This window comes from Poromitra crassiceps (assembly GCF_964638095.1).
Source record: "Poromitra crassiceps genome assembly, chromosome: 25".
Taxonomy (NCBI): domain Eukaryota; kingdom Metazoa; phylum Chordata; class Actinopteri; order Beryciformes; family Melamphaidae; genus Poromitra; species Poromitra crassiceps.
In genome coordinates this window covers 14,708,864-14,727,589 of record NC_139649.1, presented here as the reverse complement: position 1 = coordinate 14,727,589, position 18,726 = coordinate 14,708,864, and the positions used below count along the sequence as shown (strand labels likewise).

At 45.3% G+C, this 18,726-nt stretch overlaps 1 protein-coding gene across 1 annotated transcript in view; it reads right to left on the bottom strand.

Moving 5' to 3' along the window:
• Positions 1–18,726, bottom strand: part of epha8 (eph receptor A8) — a gene marked incomplete at both ends in the record, with an annotated part of 124,444 nt that overhangs the window by 80,942 nt on the left and 24,776 nt on the right. The window contains 1 exon segment of the mRNA XM_083660917.1: positions 11,845–11,909. Coding sequence (XP_083517043.1) covers positions 11,845–11,909 — 65 coding nt within the window.

Below are 18,726 nucleotides of genomic sequence, written 5' to 3'. Positions count from 1 at the left end.
CAAAATCTAATATTCCCAATAGAAGCAAGTTAATTAATTACAGCAGAGATCCAAGAGAAGTATTGATGAAATAAACAAACGAACAAACAAATAAATAAATACTAATTGTAATTATTGCCCCTTTAAATATGGTTTTGTGTACTTAATTTAGACTTTTTATCTTACTGTTTATGTGCCTTTGATTTGACATGTTTGTGATATAGATATATCTGTGTTGATGCTGCTCTCTTGGCCAGAAAATTCAAACAAATGATGGAACGTCTTACTGTAAAGCTCTTTGTTGAATTTTTTTGAAACAGAATGTTTTCTCTCCAATTTAGAAACATTGATATCCAATGCTTATTTTCGCCACCAAAATCTATGAACACGGTTTTGTAAAATAACCCATTCTTTTTTAATGTATGCATGTAAGGTCAGAAGAGCAAGCCTGCATGGAGGATTATTCACAAAATCAAATGTAATATACAATAGATGTCTTTTAGAAAAAAAAATGGGGGATGCTCAATTCAGTGGTGACATCTAATTAGGCTACTATCATACCTTGTATGAAAGGTGCGCTATAAATAACATTCAGTTATCCTTAATCCAACGTGCAGTTGTAATCCGATTACAGCAAATGTGTGACAATGACCGACGTATTTCAACAATCAGATAACGGTAATGCAATTACTTGTAATCCATTACTCCCCCTTGCCTGGATTAAACCCTGCAGACGCTGCATACAACACACGTGTTTTAAAAGGAGAGCAGTTAAAAGAGAGGCAAGAGAAAGCCGAAGAATAGTGTCTTCTTTGAAAGATCCAATTTCAGATTAGCGTTTTCGATGGAGGTTTTCTTTGAACCCATAGCCTACACAGAGAGAGAGAGAGAGAGAGAGAGAGAGAGAGAGAGAGAGAGAGAGAGAGAGAGAGAGAGAGAGAGAGAGATAGACAGATAGAGAGAGATGAAGAAGGTGAAGAGAGTCACCGGGGGATGATGGCTCTGTAACCCTGGTGGCATTTCCAGGCGTAATGCTGGGCCCTATGTGAAGTAACAGGTCTGCATATGAACTCAAATAACAGCCTCTGCCCAACACCTTTCTGCCTCTCACTCCATCACACACATAACCAGAGTCACTTTGACAGCCATAACCTTTCTGGAAGAAGAGTGTTAATTGCACTGGTCTAGGATCAGTGGGGGGGGGAGACGATGTAATTGCTATCTATTCTGAGATGCAATTTTTACAGAATTGTCTGTGTGTGTGTGTGTGTGTGTGTGTGTGTGTGTGTGTGTGTGTGTGTGTGTGTGTGTGTGCATGTGCGTGTGTGTGTGTGTGTGTGTGTGTGTGTGTGTGTGTGCGCGCGTGCGTGCGTGTTTGTTTCTGTACGTGCAATAGTGTACAAAAAGATGGAAACTCCAAACAATGAAGAATACAAATAATATGAATTTGATTAAAGCAGTGGTCCTCAGAGTGGGGTCCGGGGACCCCTTCAAGTGGTTCCACGGGGGCGGAGTCCCCAGCAAAAAGGTAAATAGTTTCATTTAGTTTCGCTATAATTCCACCCATGAGTAACACATAGCAGAATGTGTGACTATTTTGGTCATGGGCTTCATACACTTTCTGTAATAAAACATCTAAAAAGCAATAATTTGTGCCAGTTTAGGGGTCCTTGATGTGAAAAAGTTTTAGAACCACTGGATTAATGAAGTTAATGAAAAAAGTACTTTGTGAGTGTGTGTGTGTGTGTGTGTGTGTGTGTGTGAGAGAGAGAGAGAGAGAGAGAGAGAGAGAGTGTGTGTGTGTGTGTGTGTGTGTGTGTGTGTGTGTGTGTGTGTGTGTGTGTGTGTGTGTGTGTATATATATATGCCGGAGGCATTTTTCTAGCAGTATCCATCTGCACAATCACATACTGTCACCGATGTCACACCTGCACCTGCCTTACACCCAAGGGGGTTCTGCTTGCTTGCCTACGTGGGTGTGTGTGTGTGTGTGTGTGTGTGTGTGTGTATGTGTGTGTGTGCGTACGTGTGTGTGTGTGTGTGCGTGCGTGCGTGCGTGCGTATCCACAAAAGCTCAGACCGCAATATGGGTCTCTTCTTGACCTCTGGTGACCTCTCCAGGCCTTCAGCGCTGTCAGCGGGGGAACACTTGGCCCACGTCCTTCTCAATTCTTTGTTGCCAAGTCAAATGTATTCCTCTCATCCACCTGTCCTGTCCCCCCCCATATGATGAAGGACTTGCAGGCCAGGAATCACCCGTGGCCCATTACTCAAATCTTCTCTGAGGAACTTGAGAGGAACTTGACACTTCCGTTTTGTTTTGGACCAACTTCTTCCACTGTCATCCGTCGACTCGCACAGCGACCTGCCAGCTTCCAAGGGAGCAGCTCCTTGAATCCAAGGACTTGTAGCTCATTTTTCAGAAGGCCCATTTCATTGCAGCAGCGCGCTCCCTCCCCGCCGTGCCTGGTGAAGCTGACAGCACGGTGGGGCTGTCTGTCAACCCGCACCACCCCACCCCCCCAAGCCGAGGCAGAGGGTGGTCCGCCTCCCTCTCCTCCTCCACACACGGGGCAGCATCCCCTCCTGGTCCTGAAACTCAAACCTGGATCACGTGGGGGCCATGGCTTCCATCGCAGGATCTTTTCACAACAAGACTGTCTCCCAAGCTACCACCACCACCGCGTGCTCTCTGGAGCGCGGATTACTTAAGAAACGCCGCGTCAAGACCCCCCTCCAACACCCGCTGCACGTCCTCGCCTTCACGCGGCGTGTTTGTGAAGCTCATGGCGAGATACCCCCTGCGAGAGCGGCTGCAGAAGTGCATATTAGCACCGGGATCAGCCGGCAGCAGCTGTGCCGACTGGGCCGTGTCTTCTCCATCTCGTGGGATCTTGTATGGCCAATTACAGCCACGGCGCACGGTCATCGAGAGGGCAGGAGAAGCAGTTCAAAGACTATGGAAGTGTGCTGAGGAGGAAGTGTGTAAGCAGACCTCAGGGATGCTGCTGCTGCTTGTCTCAGGAAGGTGATGTGAGGGAAAAGAGGACAGGAGATGTGTTGGAGGTGATATGACTCTACTGTCACTTAGTGTTCCAGAATGCACTTTAGTGAAGGTAATGCAAGATAATCATTATAGATGCGCAACTTACAATTCCTATTGGTCAGCTTCATGGCAATCATTTATGACTTCGGTTACCAAATATTGATCATATAACAGTTTAATATGGAGCATTGTTAGTTTCTTTTTAACACACTTTCCTGTACGCATAAAGTAATAATATTACAGGATGGAGACTCCGTATGCATGTATGTATGTATTCATTTTTTCCAGATTTTTTATCCCATTTTTATCCCCCTAATTTTAATTTATTTATCCTGGTTGCTGCTCCACCCTCTGCCGATCTGGGGAGAGCCGAAACTGGCTCCATGCTTCCTCCGAGACATGGGCAGTTAGCCAGTCGCTTCTTTTCAGGGGAAGCTTCACCGGTAGGACATAGCACGTGGGAAGATCACGCTATTCCAACGAGTTCCCCTCTCTCCGAACAGGCGCCCTTAACGACCAGAGGAGGAACCACATCAGCAACCAGGATATTACATGTTTTGTTGAAGGGGTTCCTATATGAAGGAAACCCCCCGGGAGGCACGGGGAGAACATGCAAACTCCACACAGAAAGGCCCTTTTGCCGACCCCACCCGGGCGGGGGGCACTCGAGGACATGCGGACGGGCACACACTCCTTCAGTGTTCACAGCGTCCCAGGTGGGAATCGAACCCAGGACCTTCTAGCTGTGAGGCGACAGCGCTTACCACTGTATGTATGTATGTATGTATGTATGTATGTATGTATTTATGTATGTACAGTATGTATGTCTGTCAGTGAGATTGTACTACAACCTTGATCTGAATATTTACTTGAAGGCTGCTTATGTTTTTAACACCCTAATAATCAATTTGATCTCTTGTTGCACTTGTTATATTACAGTACTTTCCCTTTACATCCCCTAAAATTGCATCGTCTCTGTGTAGATGTATTTTCTTCTGGATCAAATCAAAGTAGTGGGAATACTTGTTGCACCCGGAGAAAACGTCTGGTCAGCTCAGTGCCCACCTCAACTGAGAGGACTACGACTAATTGTGATTAAAATTGATCAGGGAATGAGGGGGTGATAACAAAAGTCACATTATTTTTCTGACTGGTAACTGAGATATTATGACTGAAATTGAAAAGTCTCCATTCATAATAACACTACTCATTACTGGCAAACATGATGTTGTTCCTGCACGGCCCTTACAAAAACTCACTGTAAAGAAACACAAGTGAATGCATTGTCCATGGACAGTTATGGAAGTCAATGTATAGGTGTGTGTGTGTGTGTGTGTGTGTGTGTGTGTGTGTGTGTGTGTGTGTGTGTGTGTGTGTGTGTGTGTGTGTGTGTGTGTGTGTGTGTGTGTGTGTGTGTGTGTGTGTGTGTGTGTGTGTGTGTAGAGAGAGTAAGGGGGAGTTGGAGAAAGAGTTGGCTACAGACTGAGCTTTTGACACTTCAGCTCATCACCTGCTCATCCACATCATGGTTTCCCCAGCCTACGTTAATCATCACACACATGCACACACGCATGCACACACACACACACACACACACGCATGCACACGCACACACACACTGTACTGTCAGCTGTATCGATTGTGGAGTGGCCGGTGGATGAACCTGTCATGGCCAACATAGATCGGACTGGAGGATAATGAAGTCTTCCTGCCCTATCTGACAGGCCCTGAGAGAGAGAGAGAGACAGAGAGAGAGAGAGAGAGACAGAGACAGAGAGAGAGAGAGAGAGAGACAGAGAGGGAGGGAGGGAGAGAGAGATGCTCCTGGGACAGCCTAAGGGCGTCCTATCCATTGCCTGAATAAATTGGATGGAAAGAAGCCCCTTGAGTGGAAGACGTGATCTGTCATGATGTCATCTCTAAACGAACACCCATAGAGGGAAAGCTCAGGGTGCTAATAAAGACCCTTAACACACACACACATGCACACACAAACACACACACACATGCACGCACGCGCACATACACACACCCTCGGGCCTTCGGCCGAACAGTAAATACAAGCTGACACACTCTTGGGCTATTTTCCCAGACACATTTTAATCCAGCTGTAAAATGACTAAAAAATAAATGTCACTTCCTCTTTCTTCGTCCCTCTCTCTCTCTCTGCATCCAGGGTTCCCACACCACCTTAAACATCACATTCAAGGACTTTCCACGGACTTTCCACGGACGCCCCACTCCCTGAAATGAGGGAAAATAAGGACCCAACACGGCATCGTTTGAGACACGGATCAAGGTCAGTCACTGTTACAACACTGAGAATCTTTTTACAAGCTCACATCAATTAGAGAGAGAGAGAGAGAGCTTGAATGTGTGAGCACTTCTCAACTGTGTGTGTGTTAAGTAAACTAAAACTAAACTAAAGAACTTCAATTGCTATTCTCGCACAACATATATAGTCTAGGTCAGAGGTCATCAACCTTTTTGAGGTCGAGGGCTACCTGAAGGGTAGAGAGTCATGTGGGGGGCTACCTGTTGAAATTTGCTCGATTTACCTTTAAATAATGAGTATTATGCATTTAATCGAGACACACACTCTTTTCTTTCACTGTTGTGAAGAAGAACTCTTCCTCCCACTCCTCGTGAAATTGGTAATGTTTTTTCTTTCGCTTTTCTGCCATTGTTCTTGCTTTCCATCATTTAGCTTAGCCGACTGATATAATCATTGGCAGCTGGCAGTCGCACTGTCGCAGAGTGAATGACGTAGTGACGTAACGTAAAACTAAACTTTGACCCCAGCACAGGCGGATCAGAATAGTGAATCAATAATTAATTATACACACACAACAAAATTATACACGGACAATAAACGTTTTTAAAACGTATGCATTGTTAAACCAATTATTTTCTACATTCGTGTGTTATTGTGGGAAGGGAGGAGAAAAACAAATAAAAAATACATTTTTCTGATTATATTTTTTTGTTTTGTTTTTTGTTTTGTTTTTTCTTTCTTTCCCCTGTGTCTGAGCCTGTTTGTCTGTTTTGTCTTGTTTGTGTAAAAAAAAAAAAAAAAATCTGAACGTGGCCTGCGGGCGCCACAGCGCCACCCCGCGGGCGACCAGGTGCCCGCGGGCAGCGTGTTGGCTACCACTGCTCTAGGTTCAAGCACTTTCAATGACCCATGTGTATTTATGTCTATTTTCAAAAACTTTCAAGAACTTAATCCCCCCCCCCCGAAGGATTTCAATGACCCGTGGGAACCCCCTGTCCATCCTCCTTCATCTATTTCCCAGCCATATCTTTTCTCTCCATTGACTAGTGATGTTCTTTCTCCACCTTGTTGAGTCCAGAATGTACTGGGGTGAACACTACAGGGTAGGGCTGTGAATCTTCACTGGCCTCACGATTCGATTCGATTACGATTCAGAGGGCTACGATTCGATTCGATAACGATTATCGATGCATCTCGATGCATCTTAAATCGATGCATCACTTTTTTTCCCGAATACATGATTTTTTTTCTCACTTTCTTTTTTCTCACTGTGTGGCTACTTTTAAAATAAAAGTGCATTTAGAATTGCATTGTATTATGATCCATAATTAAAATAAACAACTGCATGTACTTCCATTATATTTTATTTTATTATAAAAAATAATAATAATCGATTTTTGACATTTGTGAATCGATGCAGAATCGTGCAGGTCCGCATCGCGATGCATCTTATAATCGATTATTTTTGACACCCCTACTACAGGGAGGGTGCTGCCTACATGCAAATGGGGATTCATCTGACAAGAATACAAATAAATACCTGTCCAACCTGTGAAGAAGAAATCCCCCCCTCCCCCCCCCCCGCCTCTCTGTCTGAACGCGATTTCACATTCAGCAAACTGTATCTGGTGACAATTTTAATCTGTCTTCCTCCGGCGTGGACTTGACACTTATTCCCCTTGTATTCCCCGTGGGCAACCTCTCTGTCTCTCTCTCTTGCTCTCTCTCTCTCTCTCTCTCTCTCTCTCTCACCTTGGCCTCACTCGCTCGCTCACACTGACATGTCAGTTAGCTCACGTACCCCTGAACAATAATACCTCGGTGTGAAAATAACAGGAATGAACTCGCAAGATAAGAAAGAGCACAGCCGGTGGACTCGAGCCCATATAGATTTGATACTTAATACGTTTCGCCCCGGATTTGTGGCCGGGTCCACGTTTCTCACCTGGGTGGTACCGTAGGCTATTGTGAGGGGGGATGATTGTGCTTACTGTAAAGCAAGTCGCTCTCAGCTCCAAATTATAAGCGCGAGATAATCGTCAGACAATGATTTCCTTTCCGTTTGCAGTTCTATTTTCTCGACCCATAAGACTATCAAAGAGCGTTGCGCCCGGAGCACAGAGCTGCTGAGAAGCTGATGGTGCTGGCATGGCACATTCACAACACTGCAAAGTGTCAGGATGGCAAAAGAGACAAGAAAGGAAAGAAAGACATGGGGCTGTGTCCCTAAGTGTGTGTGTGTGTGTGTGTGTGTGTGTGTGTGTGTGTGTGTGTGTGTGTGTGTGTGTGTGTGTGTGTGTGTGTGTGTGTACTCTAGGGATGAGAGAGAAAGAGAGCAAGTGGGAGTGAGGAACTGTCATAACATCCATATATCAAAGACCCCATGAGGCGTCGACATTGTCGCTGATGCGTCTCTCTCTCAACACATGCATATAAGTATGTGTGTGTCTGGGTCGTGTAGAGGTAAAGGCAGAGGTGTAGTGCTGTCTGGAGAAAGTGCTGTCTGGAGAAGAGGGGGAGTGCGGCGTCTATATGAGGCCGTGTCTGTGGGTGGGAAGCCGATGGGGGATATGAGTCCTCCTCACTAGGGTTGGGTACCCAAACCCGGTACCACTCTGGTACCAGTACCTTTACAACCGGTAACTGCCGGTACCGAATTGCTACACATATTTAGGTGCCTCATTCTGGTGCCATGTCCGAGCTGCTGAGTGTAATATCCGCAAATCTGGTCCTCCGAAAACCGGCGGCACATGTACCTTCACTAACATTAGCGTTTGGAGTGCGCTGCCTGAAATCAAAAAAGAAAAAAGAACTTGAAATCCGGTTTAAATTGTAAAAAGTATTGGTTCAGGCACCGTTTACGCACCTGTACCGTTTTTAAAGTATCGTTTTACCGGTATTAGGGGGGTGGGGGAAAAAAACCTGTATACCTGTATACTGTATATAATATAGTACATTCACATTTGATACTGTACACAGTAGCTCAGAGGACAGAAAGTCTCCCATCAAGTTAGGAGTGAATACTTCTGGCATAGCCAACTGAACCGAGAAAGTTCAACACTACAGGGACCGGACCCGAGACCCAGTGTTGGGTATTGGATTCTTAAATAAACAATTAGGGCTCGGCCCGGGTAGGGCTCGTGATGCTCACAGAGAAGGTGGGCTTGGGCTTAATCTCCAGGCCCGTGCAGACACTATACTGCTACAGTCGGTGATCCAGCAGATGTTATAACGTGGACCTGTCGATACGGAAACGACCGTCTCCCCCATGCTGATTTACATAGAAGAGGGGAGTCCTTTCAATCAAAACTCAAAGCCAGTTCTATCCAGCTCTTTCTGATGACTTGACAGACAGGTCCATCTGTTCCTCCTGGCCGGCGTTCAATCACATCCCCTTCTGCTGTGTGGGCCGGAGGAGGGGGAACTCTTTCTAGCAGTCCACTGACAGACAGGGGGAAGCCGGGAACACTGTGGCAAACTCACGGCTATAAAGATCCCGGTGTGGATGTCCTAATTCATCACCCTAGGCGCCATCATGTGGCATTACAATATGCTACTATAATAGAGCGACGCCGTGCCCTCCCTGTCACCTCGCTCTCCCTCTTGCATCACTCCCTCCTCCTCGTCCTCGTCCTCCTCCTCGTCCTCGTCCTCTCTCTGGGGTTTTTGCTGCTGGCAGGTGGAGGCGGGGACGGATTGACAGTGATGTCGGAGCTGATGTTGAGATTATAATGTGAGCGTTGCATGTCATCATCTTGCTGCAACGGACAGTGTCTAATTAGACTGTTAGGCTGGCTTTTACATGGTGAAACTTTCAGGCAACTCGTTGCAAATTGTATGAAACATAATTTTCATGCAACTTGACATTTACACAAAGCAAATAGAAAATAACAACATGTTAACGTCGCGGACTAGATGCTGTTTGGACAGCCGGCCTGCAGTTAACAACCCATGCTGCTAATACAGTGGCAAAACTGAGTTGAGATGATGTCCATAGTCCTGGACTTGGAATTGAGTCCCTTTTTTGACAGTTTTGACAATTGTGACAATCGACTCACTTGTGCGCCTCTGACTTGAACTTGATATGACCCGATCACCCAGATAGGCTACTCATCTTTTCAGCGTTAGCATACATTTGTTCCTGGTGATCGGATTGTTAAAAGCCCCACAGTATCTTCTCCACATAGGCTGTGTAACAGCACAACCACCTCACAATCACACGTGTGGAATGTTTCGGTGAGCATGAGTTACAACATCACTAGTCAAGTGCATTGTGAGCATTGCTTACATTTGATATAACTGTTGTGAAAAGTATTGCCAAATGCAAAACATGTAAAAAGACAGTCAACAGGAACAGGAAAATAATGTTATGTATTATGTGAACTCAACTGTTGTTCTGACTTGAGTACTAATGAATTGATATATATATATATATATATATATATATATATACACACACACACACACACACACACACACACACACACACACACACACACACACACACACACACACACACACACACACACACACACATCCTGTCTCTTTTTTCTCCAATCTACACTACTGTTAAATTGGTATTGGTACTATTTTCTTCATTCCATCAGCATAGATTTCCTCCGACAGGTTTTTTGTTGTTGAAAAGAAAGCAAATCACGTATTCACAATTCAAGGACAGGGCTATATATTGTGAGAATCTGCTTTATTCGCTTTCCTTTATTTGCTAGAAATGTGATTTTGAGTCCTGTTCTGTGCAATGACAGTGACTGGAGAGAGAAAAATTACACTATTCTTCAGGCTTCTCTCACAGAAAACGAGCAAAGTCTCAAGACACAAGTCTCAAGTCAAGTCCCGATTCTAACTGTAGATTACAAAGTCAAGTCAAAGTGTCAAGACTAAAATGTAGAGCATCAAGTGAAGTCAGAACAAGTCGAGTTCCAGTATCAATTCAATATCTTAATGCCCCATCAGCAGCTTTTCCAAGTTTTGCCGTTGGAGAAACTGCGCCCTCTGGGTGCAATAATATCGGTATCGATATCGCCGTTCAAAGTCAACAAAACCCAGCGCCAGAAAGCTCTATGTACATGTTGTGACATGTTTCACCACGACGTGATGAAATAGTAATCCATAGTTACGTGAAACGTCATTTTTGTAGCAAATCCACATTGAGTTTTCCTGAACACAGCGCTGCCGCTGTACACAGCGCATGTGCAATATTCCGCACATGCTGCCTCCGGGACGCCGGTACAAAAATGCTTAGTGCCAGGAGAGGCCTCTGGAGGGCGCTGTGGGACCAATAGAGGCAACATTCTCCCTCTTAGAATACATTGGACCATATTCAATGACTAAAAAGCCGTTATATTAAGCTTTGCCGAATTTCAACCCACTTTGTATCATTATAATGTCAGTAATATAAGCAGATGGACACCGTGTTTACCTTCTCTTCATGCTTTCTGCACCGAGAAATCCCTGTTCGTCTGCTTGCGGAAACTCCGCCCCTGCCAGCTGGCATGGGGCATTACGCTTGTTAAAGGAACACACGGGAGATTGGCCTATTTGCCATATTCCCCATAAGATGAGAAAATAGAGGCCTTTCTCTTCCCTGTGCGTGCATTAGAACGTGTGTTGCACCCCTCCTGCTAGTCAGCATAGCAGCTGAATGGCAGTGAACGCTACAGCTGCCTACCACGTTCAGCCACCAAAAATACACGTTCCAACAGCGCCACAAACACTAACGTGTACAGTACACGTTGTGACTTGTGTTCTCACCACGCGATGAAATAATAATCCAAAGTTATGGGAAACGGTCATTTTCAAAGTAAATACATACCAGGAAGTACTGCTGACTGCACACAGCGCGTGCGCCTCAGGCCAAAAGTGGAAGTAACTTTGGTTCCGCCGTGTTAGTTCTGACTATGTATTTACTTCGAAAACGACCATTTCCCGTAACTTTGGATTATTATTTCATCATTCAGTCACAAACGCACAAGATCTCAAGTCAAGAATTTAGAAATCATCAAACGACAAGTCAAAGTCAAGTCACCATAACTTAAAGGAACACTTCGCCCATTTTCAACCAGCTTTGTATCAGAACATCAGTAGTATATCAGAAAACTGTAAACGGTTTTGAAGTCTGTCATTTAATTTGACAGTTATTGAGACAGTTATTGAGAGTTGATTTGAGTTAATGAGTTATTAATTTGAGTTAGTGTGGACCAGTGATGTCACTGGTCCACACTTTAACACTCAATAACTGTCAAATTAAATAACAGACTTCAAAACCGTTTACAGTTTTCTGATATACTACTGATGTTCTAATGATACATGTACAAAGCTGGTTGAAAATGGGCGGAGTGTTCCTTTAAGTCAAGTCTCAAATATTCTCATCATGCATCAAGTCTCTAGACATTTAAACTGCGACTCAACTCTGACTCCAGTCCAATGGTCATGTGACTCGTGTCCTCCACCTGCTGTGGACCCTTGATAAATTCCTCGTTGGGCTATTTTATTTGCTCATCATAAAGTCTTATGTTAAATGTCTTACCCCATGCGACGGGTACGTTAGCCAGCCCCAGTCTCCTGTGACCGTCGTCGTGTCGAGTAGATTCACTGCAAAGAGAGAAAGACAAAAAAAGAGGATAAAAGTGATGAACTTTAAATGGTTGTTTTGTCCCGTCCCTCTGCAGTCCCCTGTCCTTCCTCGCTGTCCTCTGTGTGCAATGACACCTGGCAGAGTCTCTCTCTCTCTCTCTCTCTCTCTCTCTCTCTCACACACACACACACACACACACACACCTGTCTGACAGGTGTGACAGATGAGGCGGGACGGTTGTCACGGCAGCTCTGAGCTGGGTGTCACAGCGTGTGATGTCACCTTGACCCGGCTCACCCTCTGAGCCCTTGGAGCCAGGACCCCGGAGACCCAAACTCAAAATAGAGCAGAACAGAACACGGCGCTTACTGTAAAATGACGGACCGTGTAAAATGGATGGTTCTGTTCCTCGCTTCTGATTGGTTGCAATAAGCACACACCCGTGAGCACTTCATGCAGTTCATTTGAATATGAAGGCGCTGACTGGAAATCAGTGCACAGGTGTGTGGCTTTAGCCACGTCTTGGTTTAGCTTTTAGCTAGTGTTCAAGAACAATATATGGCAGAAGAATGTCATAACTATTCTGATAGTGCCTATAATGAAAGTGTGTGTGTGTGTGTGTGTGTGTGTGTGTGTGTGTGTGTGTGTGTGTGTGTGTGTGTGTGTTTGTGTGTGTGTGTGTGTGTTTGTGTGTACAGTATATATATATATACACACAGTATATATATATATACAGTATATATATATATATATATATATATAATATATATATATTTATTTATATATATATATATATAATATATATATATACATGTATATATATTATATATATATATATATATTATGCACACTCGCGCGTGTGTGTGTGTGTGCGTGTGTGTGCGTGCGTGCGTGTGCGTGAAGACGGTAAAATATGAAATAACATGTATTTGCAGTATTATTGTTTATGTATCAATTAATAAATACATAATAAAACTCAAATTAAAATGTGAAAAGCGGTACTTTTAATTGATATAAAACAGCCTCGATAGCAGCATCTATCTCATCTATGGCGGCCGCCATTGTTGTTATTATTCCTCAGTCTGCGCACTTGAAAACGGCGTTAGTTTACTGGCTGATGCTGATGACTGGCTAATCGTTCGTGCCTCTCGGGCGCTCATTGGACAAGTCCATTGTTTTGACTGAGGAAATCAGTGCAGGTCACGATGCCAGACCAGAAGCAGCCAAAACTCAAGTCAGTGGCGTGGGCGGATTGAAAGGTCTGGACCCAGGCAAAAACATAAACCCTAAAAATAAAAGAATAGCAAAGTCGAGTCAGAGCCAGAGAGCCAGACAGGTTGTGTTGTGAAATGACCAGCAAGGGGCTGCTGCTGCATCCCACTGTCTCAATGTACTTCTCCTCTCACCTTCTGCAGTGCACTCTCACCTGCATTTACTGTTTGCTACAGTTATCGAGCGTGCTTTACTTGGTGGTATGGGCCTCGTCTGTGCTGCTGAAGTTGACTAGATGTCTGTGTAATAGGGGTGTCACGATACACTCAGTTCACGATACGATACACGATATTGGCTTCACGCTAACGATACGATACGATATTTTAACAATATTCTTTTGCGATCGATTTGTAAGTTGAGGGGGCATCCTCCACGCTAATTTGAGTAATTTCACCATTTTCATCCTCCGTGTCTGTACCGTCCCTCGTCTGTTCAAACAAAGCAATGAAAAGGAGAGCGAGCATGCAATCAGATGCAGATCAGTGCCACCATGTTCAGCTTCTTTTTCTCACAATATGAGATTTCATCTCAACGATACATATTGTCACATTTTGATATCGCGATATATTGTGGGACGATATATTGTGACATCCCTACTGTGTAATGATTTTTTTTTGTATGATTTTTTTTTTATCATGCCCTGTAATGGTTTGGCATTTAGTGTTCATTCAGGCCTTTGAAAAGTTATGCTGCAAACAATGATTTTTACCATGGTGCCTTTAATATGAGTTACATTCAAATGTAATACAGTATAATAGCACTGTGTGTAGGCTAAAGCCCAAAATAGCATTTGTAGGCTCAAGTCAATCTATGGTGTAAATGAATGTGTTGGTTTAGTATAGGCTTTGTCTTACATGTGTTTTGTGCCTGTATTGTTTCGGTTAATTCAAATGTAGGATATTTATTGGCATAGTAAATTTCACTTTTTTTGCATGTCAATTGGACGATGCAGGGTAGCACTTAGAGAGTGACGTCACCCGTAGGGCACCACACTGTGTTAATCCTTAAGCCTGGCATCGACATCACATTACGTAATGTACAGGCACTGAGCAGCACCAAAGATAGAAGAGACTCAAGAAACACCAAACAACAGAACACTTAATTTTGTGGATTTGCACTTCAAAGCTGCACTGGGAAACTTCACGCATCGAGATAACCGTTTGAAAAAAAAGAAAAGAGGTTTAATACCCAGAAATCCTGTAATGTGAGACCAGTAAACATCACACGCGGCACGCTCATGTTTACCGACCGAAGCAAATCAGTTTGGACTTCACTCTTACGTTTCAATTCAACCATCCTGTCCATACTTTGATAGGGGGGGCGGTCATACTTGACACCAAATAGCCCATACTGCCTCAATCAGTGCACAGGTGGGACTTTTCTTTCTGTTGCATGCAGCTCCACTGATAAGACTGCTGTAATTTTACAATTAAAATTAAATTAAAAAAATTATTAATTAATTAAAAAAAGCATTTCTCTAAGACTGTTGCTTTCCACAGAAACACGGCTCACGTGTCATAATTAGCGTGCGCGTTACTGCTGCTAATTTGGGCACTGGGCCGCTGAGGGTAACGCTGAGGGGGGGCTTTGGGTCAGAACACACAGACAGATGGCCGTGCCACCGTCCTGCTCATCCCTCCATCCGTCCCCCCATATCCTTGCGCGCTTCCCCCTCCCTCCCTCCGTCTCTTCCCCCTCCCTCTGTCTCGTGCTGACGATGCGACGCCGGGCCCCCCCGCCACGCTCTATAGCCAAGGTCACAAATGGATGCCGCCAATTACGCCGCCTCCGAGCTGCTCTCGGCAAAGTGACATAATGAAGCCGTGCGCCGGTGCGAGTGGATTTAATCATTCCTGGACGCAGCGGGGGAATTTTTGCTTTCCGCTATACTGTTATTATTAAAGGACGGGGAAAAAAAAATAAGACAAATATAGCCTCGCCTACCCCCCGCACCCTAAACCCCCCAAACATGCGAGACAGCGTATTATCACCACGGCAACCCTGAAGCCGCTCCCACTGGTATTAATTTAATTTCCACTCAAATGAGGAATCCCTCTGTCTTTGAAGGTGGTGCGAGTCTTTTATCTCATTTTGCTCTAGCTGTCTGAAGGATGATTTTGTGCAGCCATAGGTTTTCAGTGGCATGTCTGGTGGTGCCTGGTTTGAACGTGACACAAAGTGTAACAGAGGACAGAGCGTCATTAGCACTCCTGTCCCTCCTTCTCATCGTATGTGCAGAGAGAGAAAGAAAAAGAAGCTAGTGGCGTCTCTGGTCTCTCTTCTGACAGCCAGGCTCTGTTTCACACCTCTGCCCTGATGGCGCCAGGTGTTTTTTTTTTTTTTTTTAATTATTCTATTCTATTCTATTATAATTATTATATTATTAAGATCTTCTTGTGTTTTCGCGTCACCTTGTTTCTGTGTCTTTCTGTCGTGACGGTGAACTCAAGGGGAGGCGCGATACAAATACAGTCAGTGACGCGCCAAAGAGACAGTAAGTACAGTGACGTGTCAAAGAGGCCATTTACACCTGGCGTTAACATGTGGTTTCTGCAATCAGATTGCAATCAGATTGCAGAAATGATTGTCCTCTCAATCCGCATAAAGTTGCTGTATCCAGATTGAGAGGACACATTGCATTTACACTTGTGTTCAATGTGTACACACAATGCATCCCTGACCACCTCCGGAGGTGGTTTGGCCGATCAGATTGCAATCCTTTTTCAATGCGTTTTGGGGGTGTTTACACCTGGCATTTTAAGTGATAAAACACAATCTGATTGCAATCTGATCACAGAAAACGCATGTTAACGCCAGGTGTAAATGGCCTCAAAGAGACAGTAAGTAACGTAGAGGGAGGTGACTGACCTTGATGGCAGCGTGATGGAAAACTGTACTACTGCTCGTGCTGGAACACCAACAACACAAAGTGTGCAGCAGTGAGGAGGTTAACGTCTTGGCTTGGATGCCGGGTGGTGGGGGGGGAGGGAGGAGCACTTCTCCGCAAGGACTCCGGGCTTGAAATTGAGTTTGTTCATTTTTCACAGTTTTCTCTTCATAACACAAACACAAACCACCAATACCAGCCCTCCCCCCCGCCCACACACACACACACACACACACACAACATCACCACCGATCTCTCTCCCTCTATCCGTCTCTCTCTCTCGCCCTCTCCGCCATGCGCTCCTCCTCCCTATCTCAGAGAGCGCCAAATGAAAAAGCTGTCTGCCGACTCGAGAGGTTGTTTTCGCTCGCCGAGAGAGAGAGAGAGAGACACCGGCGCATATTTCCCAGGGCAGCGGTCAACTTTTCTCCCCCTCTCTTCTTCTCCCCCTCTCTTCTTCTCCTCCTCTCTTCTTCTCCCCCTCTCTTCTTCTCCCTCTCTCTTCTTCTTCCTCTCTCTTCTTCTTCCTCTCTCTTCTTCTCCCCCTCTCTTCTTCTCCCCCTCTCTTCTTCTCCCCCTCTCTTCTTCTCCCCCTCTCTTCTTCTCCCTCTCTCTTCTTCTTCCCCTCTCTTCTTCTCCCCCTCTCTTCTTCTCCTCCTCTCTTCTTCTCCCCCTCTCTTCTTCTCCCCCTCTCAATCTGCCCAGTAGGTTAGCAGGGCGGCTCGACTCGGCTGGATGCGTGATGACGCCTGCAGGCCTCGTGTCACGGGCATGTATCAAATCCGCCAGACAGTCCAGCAACGGTTTTGACACACACACACACACACACACACACACACACACACACACACACACACACACACACACACACACACACACACACTCACACACACACACCTTCAGCCTGCCATGATGACCAGTACTGGGGATATAGAGTGTGTGTGTGTGTGTGTGTGTCTGTCTGTCTGTCTGTCTGTCTGTCTGTCTGTCTGTCTGTCTGTCTGTCTGTCTGTCTGTCTGTCTGTCTGTGTGTGTGTGTGTCTGTCTGTCTGTCTGTCTGTCTGTCTGTCTGAAGTCAACATGAACAGGGTTCTGGGCTGTCTTGGAGGAAGTGGAGTTATCCTGCAGCAGCTGTCTCTTTAAAGAACACAGAAGGGGGTTAGGAGGAAATGGCTGAACAGAGCCGATGCTCAAAAACTCATTTCCAGCCCAAAAGTCTGGGCTGCACATTTCAAAGAGAAAATCATTGCCATTTTTTCCGACATCAAAACTCTTCTGACACGCACCCGCGCGCACGCGCACACACACACACACACACACACACACACACACACACACACACACACACACACACACACACACACACACACACACACACACACACACACACATTTGCGTATACACTCATACATATACACACACAGACAACACACAAGTATACGCTATCAAAAATGTGCAGTCTGTCATTGTCTGGAAAAGGGCTGGGAGATATGAACCAGAAATCATATCTCGCCATCCATTTTTTAGGCTGAATGGTCGATACACAATAGGCTATATATCTGGGTATTTTCTATGAAGTTGGCTAAATGTTCTGTTAAACTTGGTGCTTTCACAATATATGAGGAGATTTCTGATCAATAATCATCAGTAATGTGGTTATAATGATGGCTGAAGGCAGCTAGAACAAGTTCACAAAATGACATCACTACTGTAATACACACACACACACACACACACACACACACACATACACACACACACACACACACATCACTACTGTAATACAGCCTTTAAAACCACAGATAGATAACACTTATGGGATCACCATACAATCCAAAATCCGATATCTAATCTCATATCATGCGGGGGCGCACACACACACACACACACACACACACACACACACACACACACACACACACACACACACACACACACACACACACACACACACACACACACATGTTGATGGCACAGCTTTTGGGCCAGACAGGGATGATGACAGCTGTGTAATTATCTCATCAACACCTTCCTTCTCTAACAAGCTTCTCCTCTCCTCTCTCATCCCCTCTCCCCTCATCTCTCCTCTCATCTCTCCTCTCAAATCTCCTCTCCTCCTCTCTCTTCTCTCCCCTCCTATCTCCTCTTCTCTCAAATCTCGTCTCTCTTCTCTCCTCTCCTGTCTCCTCTCCTCTCTTCTCTCCTCTCCTCCTCTCTCTTCTCTCCTCTCCTGTCTCCTCTCCTCTCTCTTCTCTCCCCTCCTATCTCCTCTTCTCTCAAATCTCATCTCTCTTCTCTCCTCTCCTGTCTCCAATCCTCTCTTCTCTCCTCTCCTCTCCTCATCTCTCTTCTCTCCTCTCCTGTCTCCAATCCTCTCTTCTCTCCTCTCCTCTCCTCCTCTCTCTCCTCTCCTCTCCTATCTCCTCTCATCTCTCCTCCTCTCAAATCTCCTCTCCTCTCTCTTCTCTCTTCTCCTCTCCTATCTCCTCTTCTCTCTCTCCTCTCAAATCTCCTCTCCTCCCTCCTCTCCTCCAATTCTCTCCTCTCCTGTCTCCTCTCCTCTCCCCTCTCCTCTCCTGTCTCCTCTCCTCCTCTCTCCTCTCCTCTCCTCTCTGCTCTCCCCGCCCTGCATGCCTGCAAAGCTCCTCATCAGTGCCCAGACCAGAGGGGAGCGT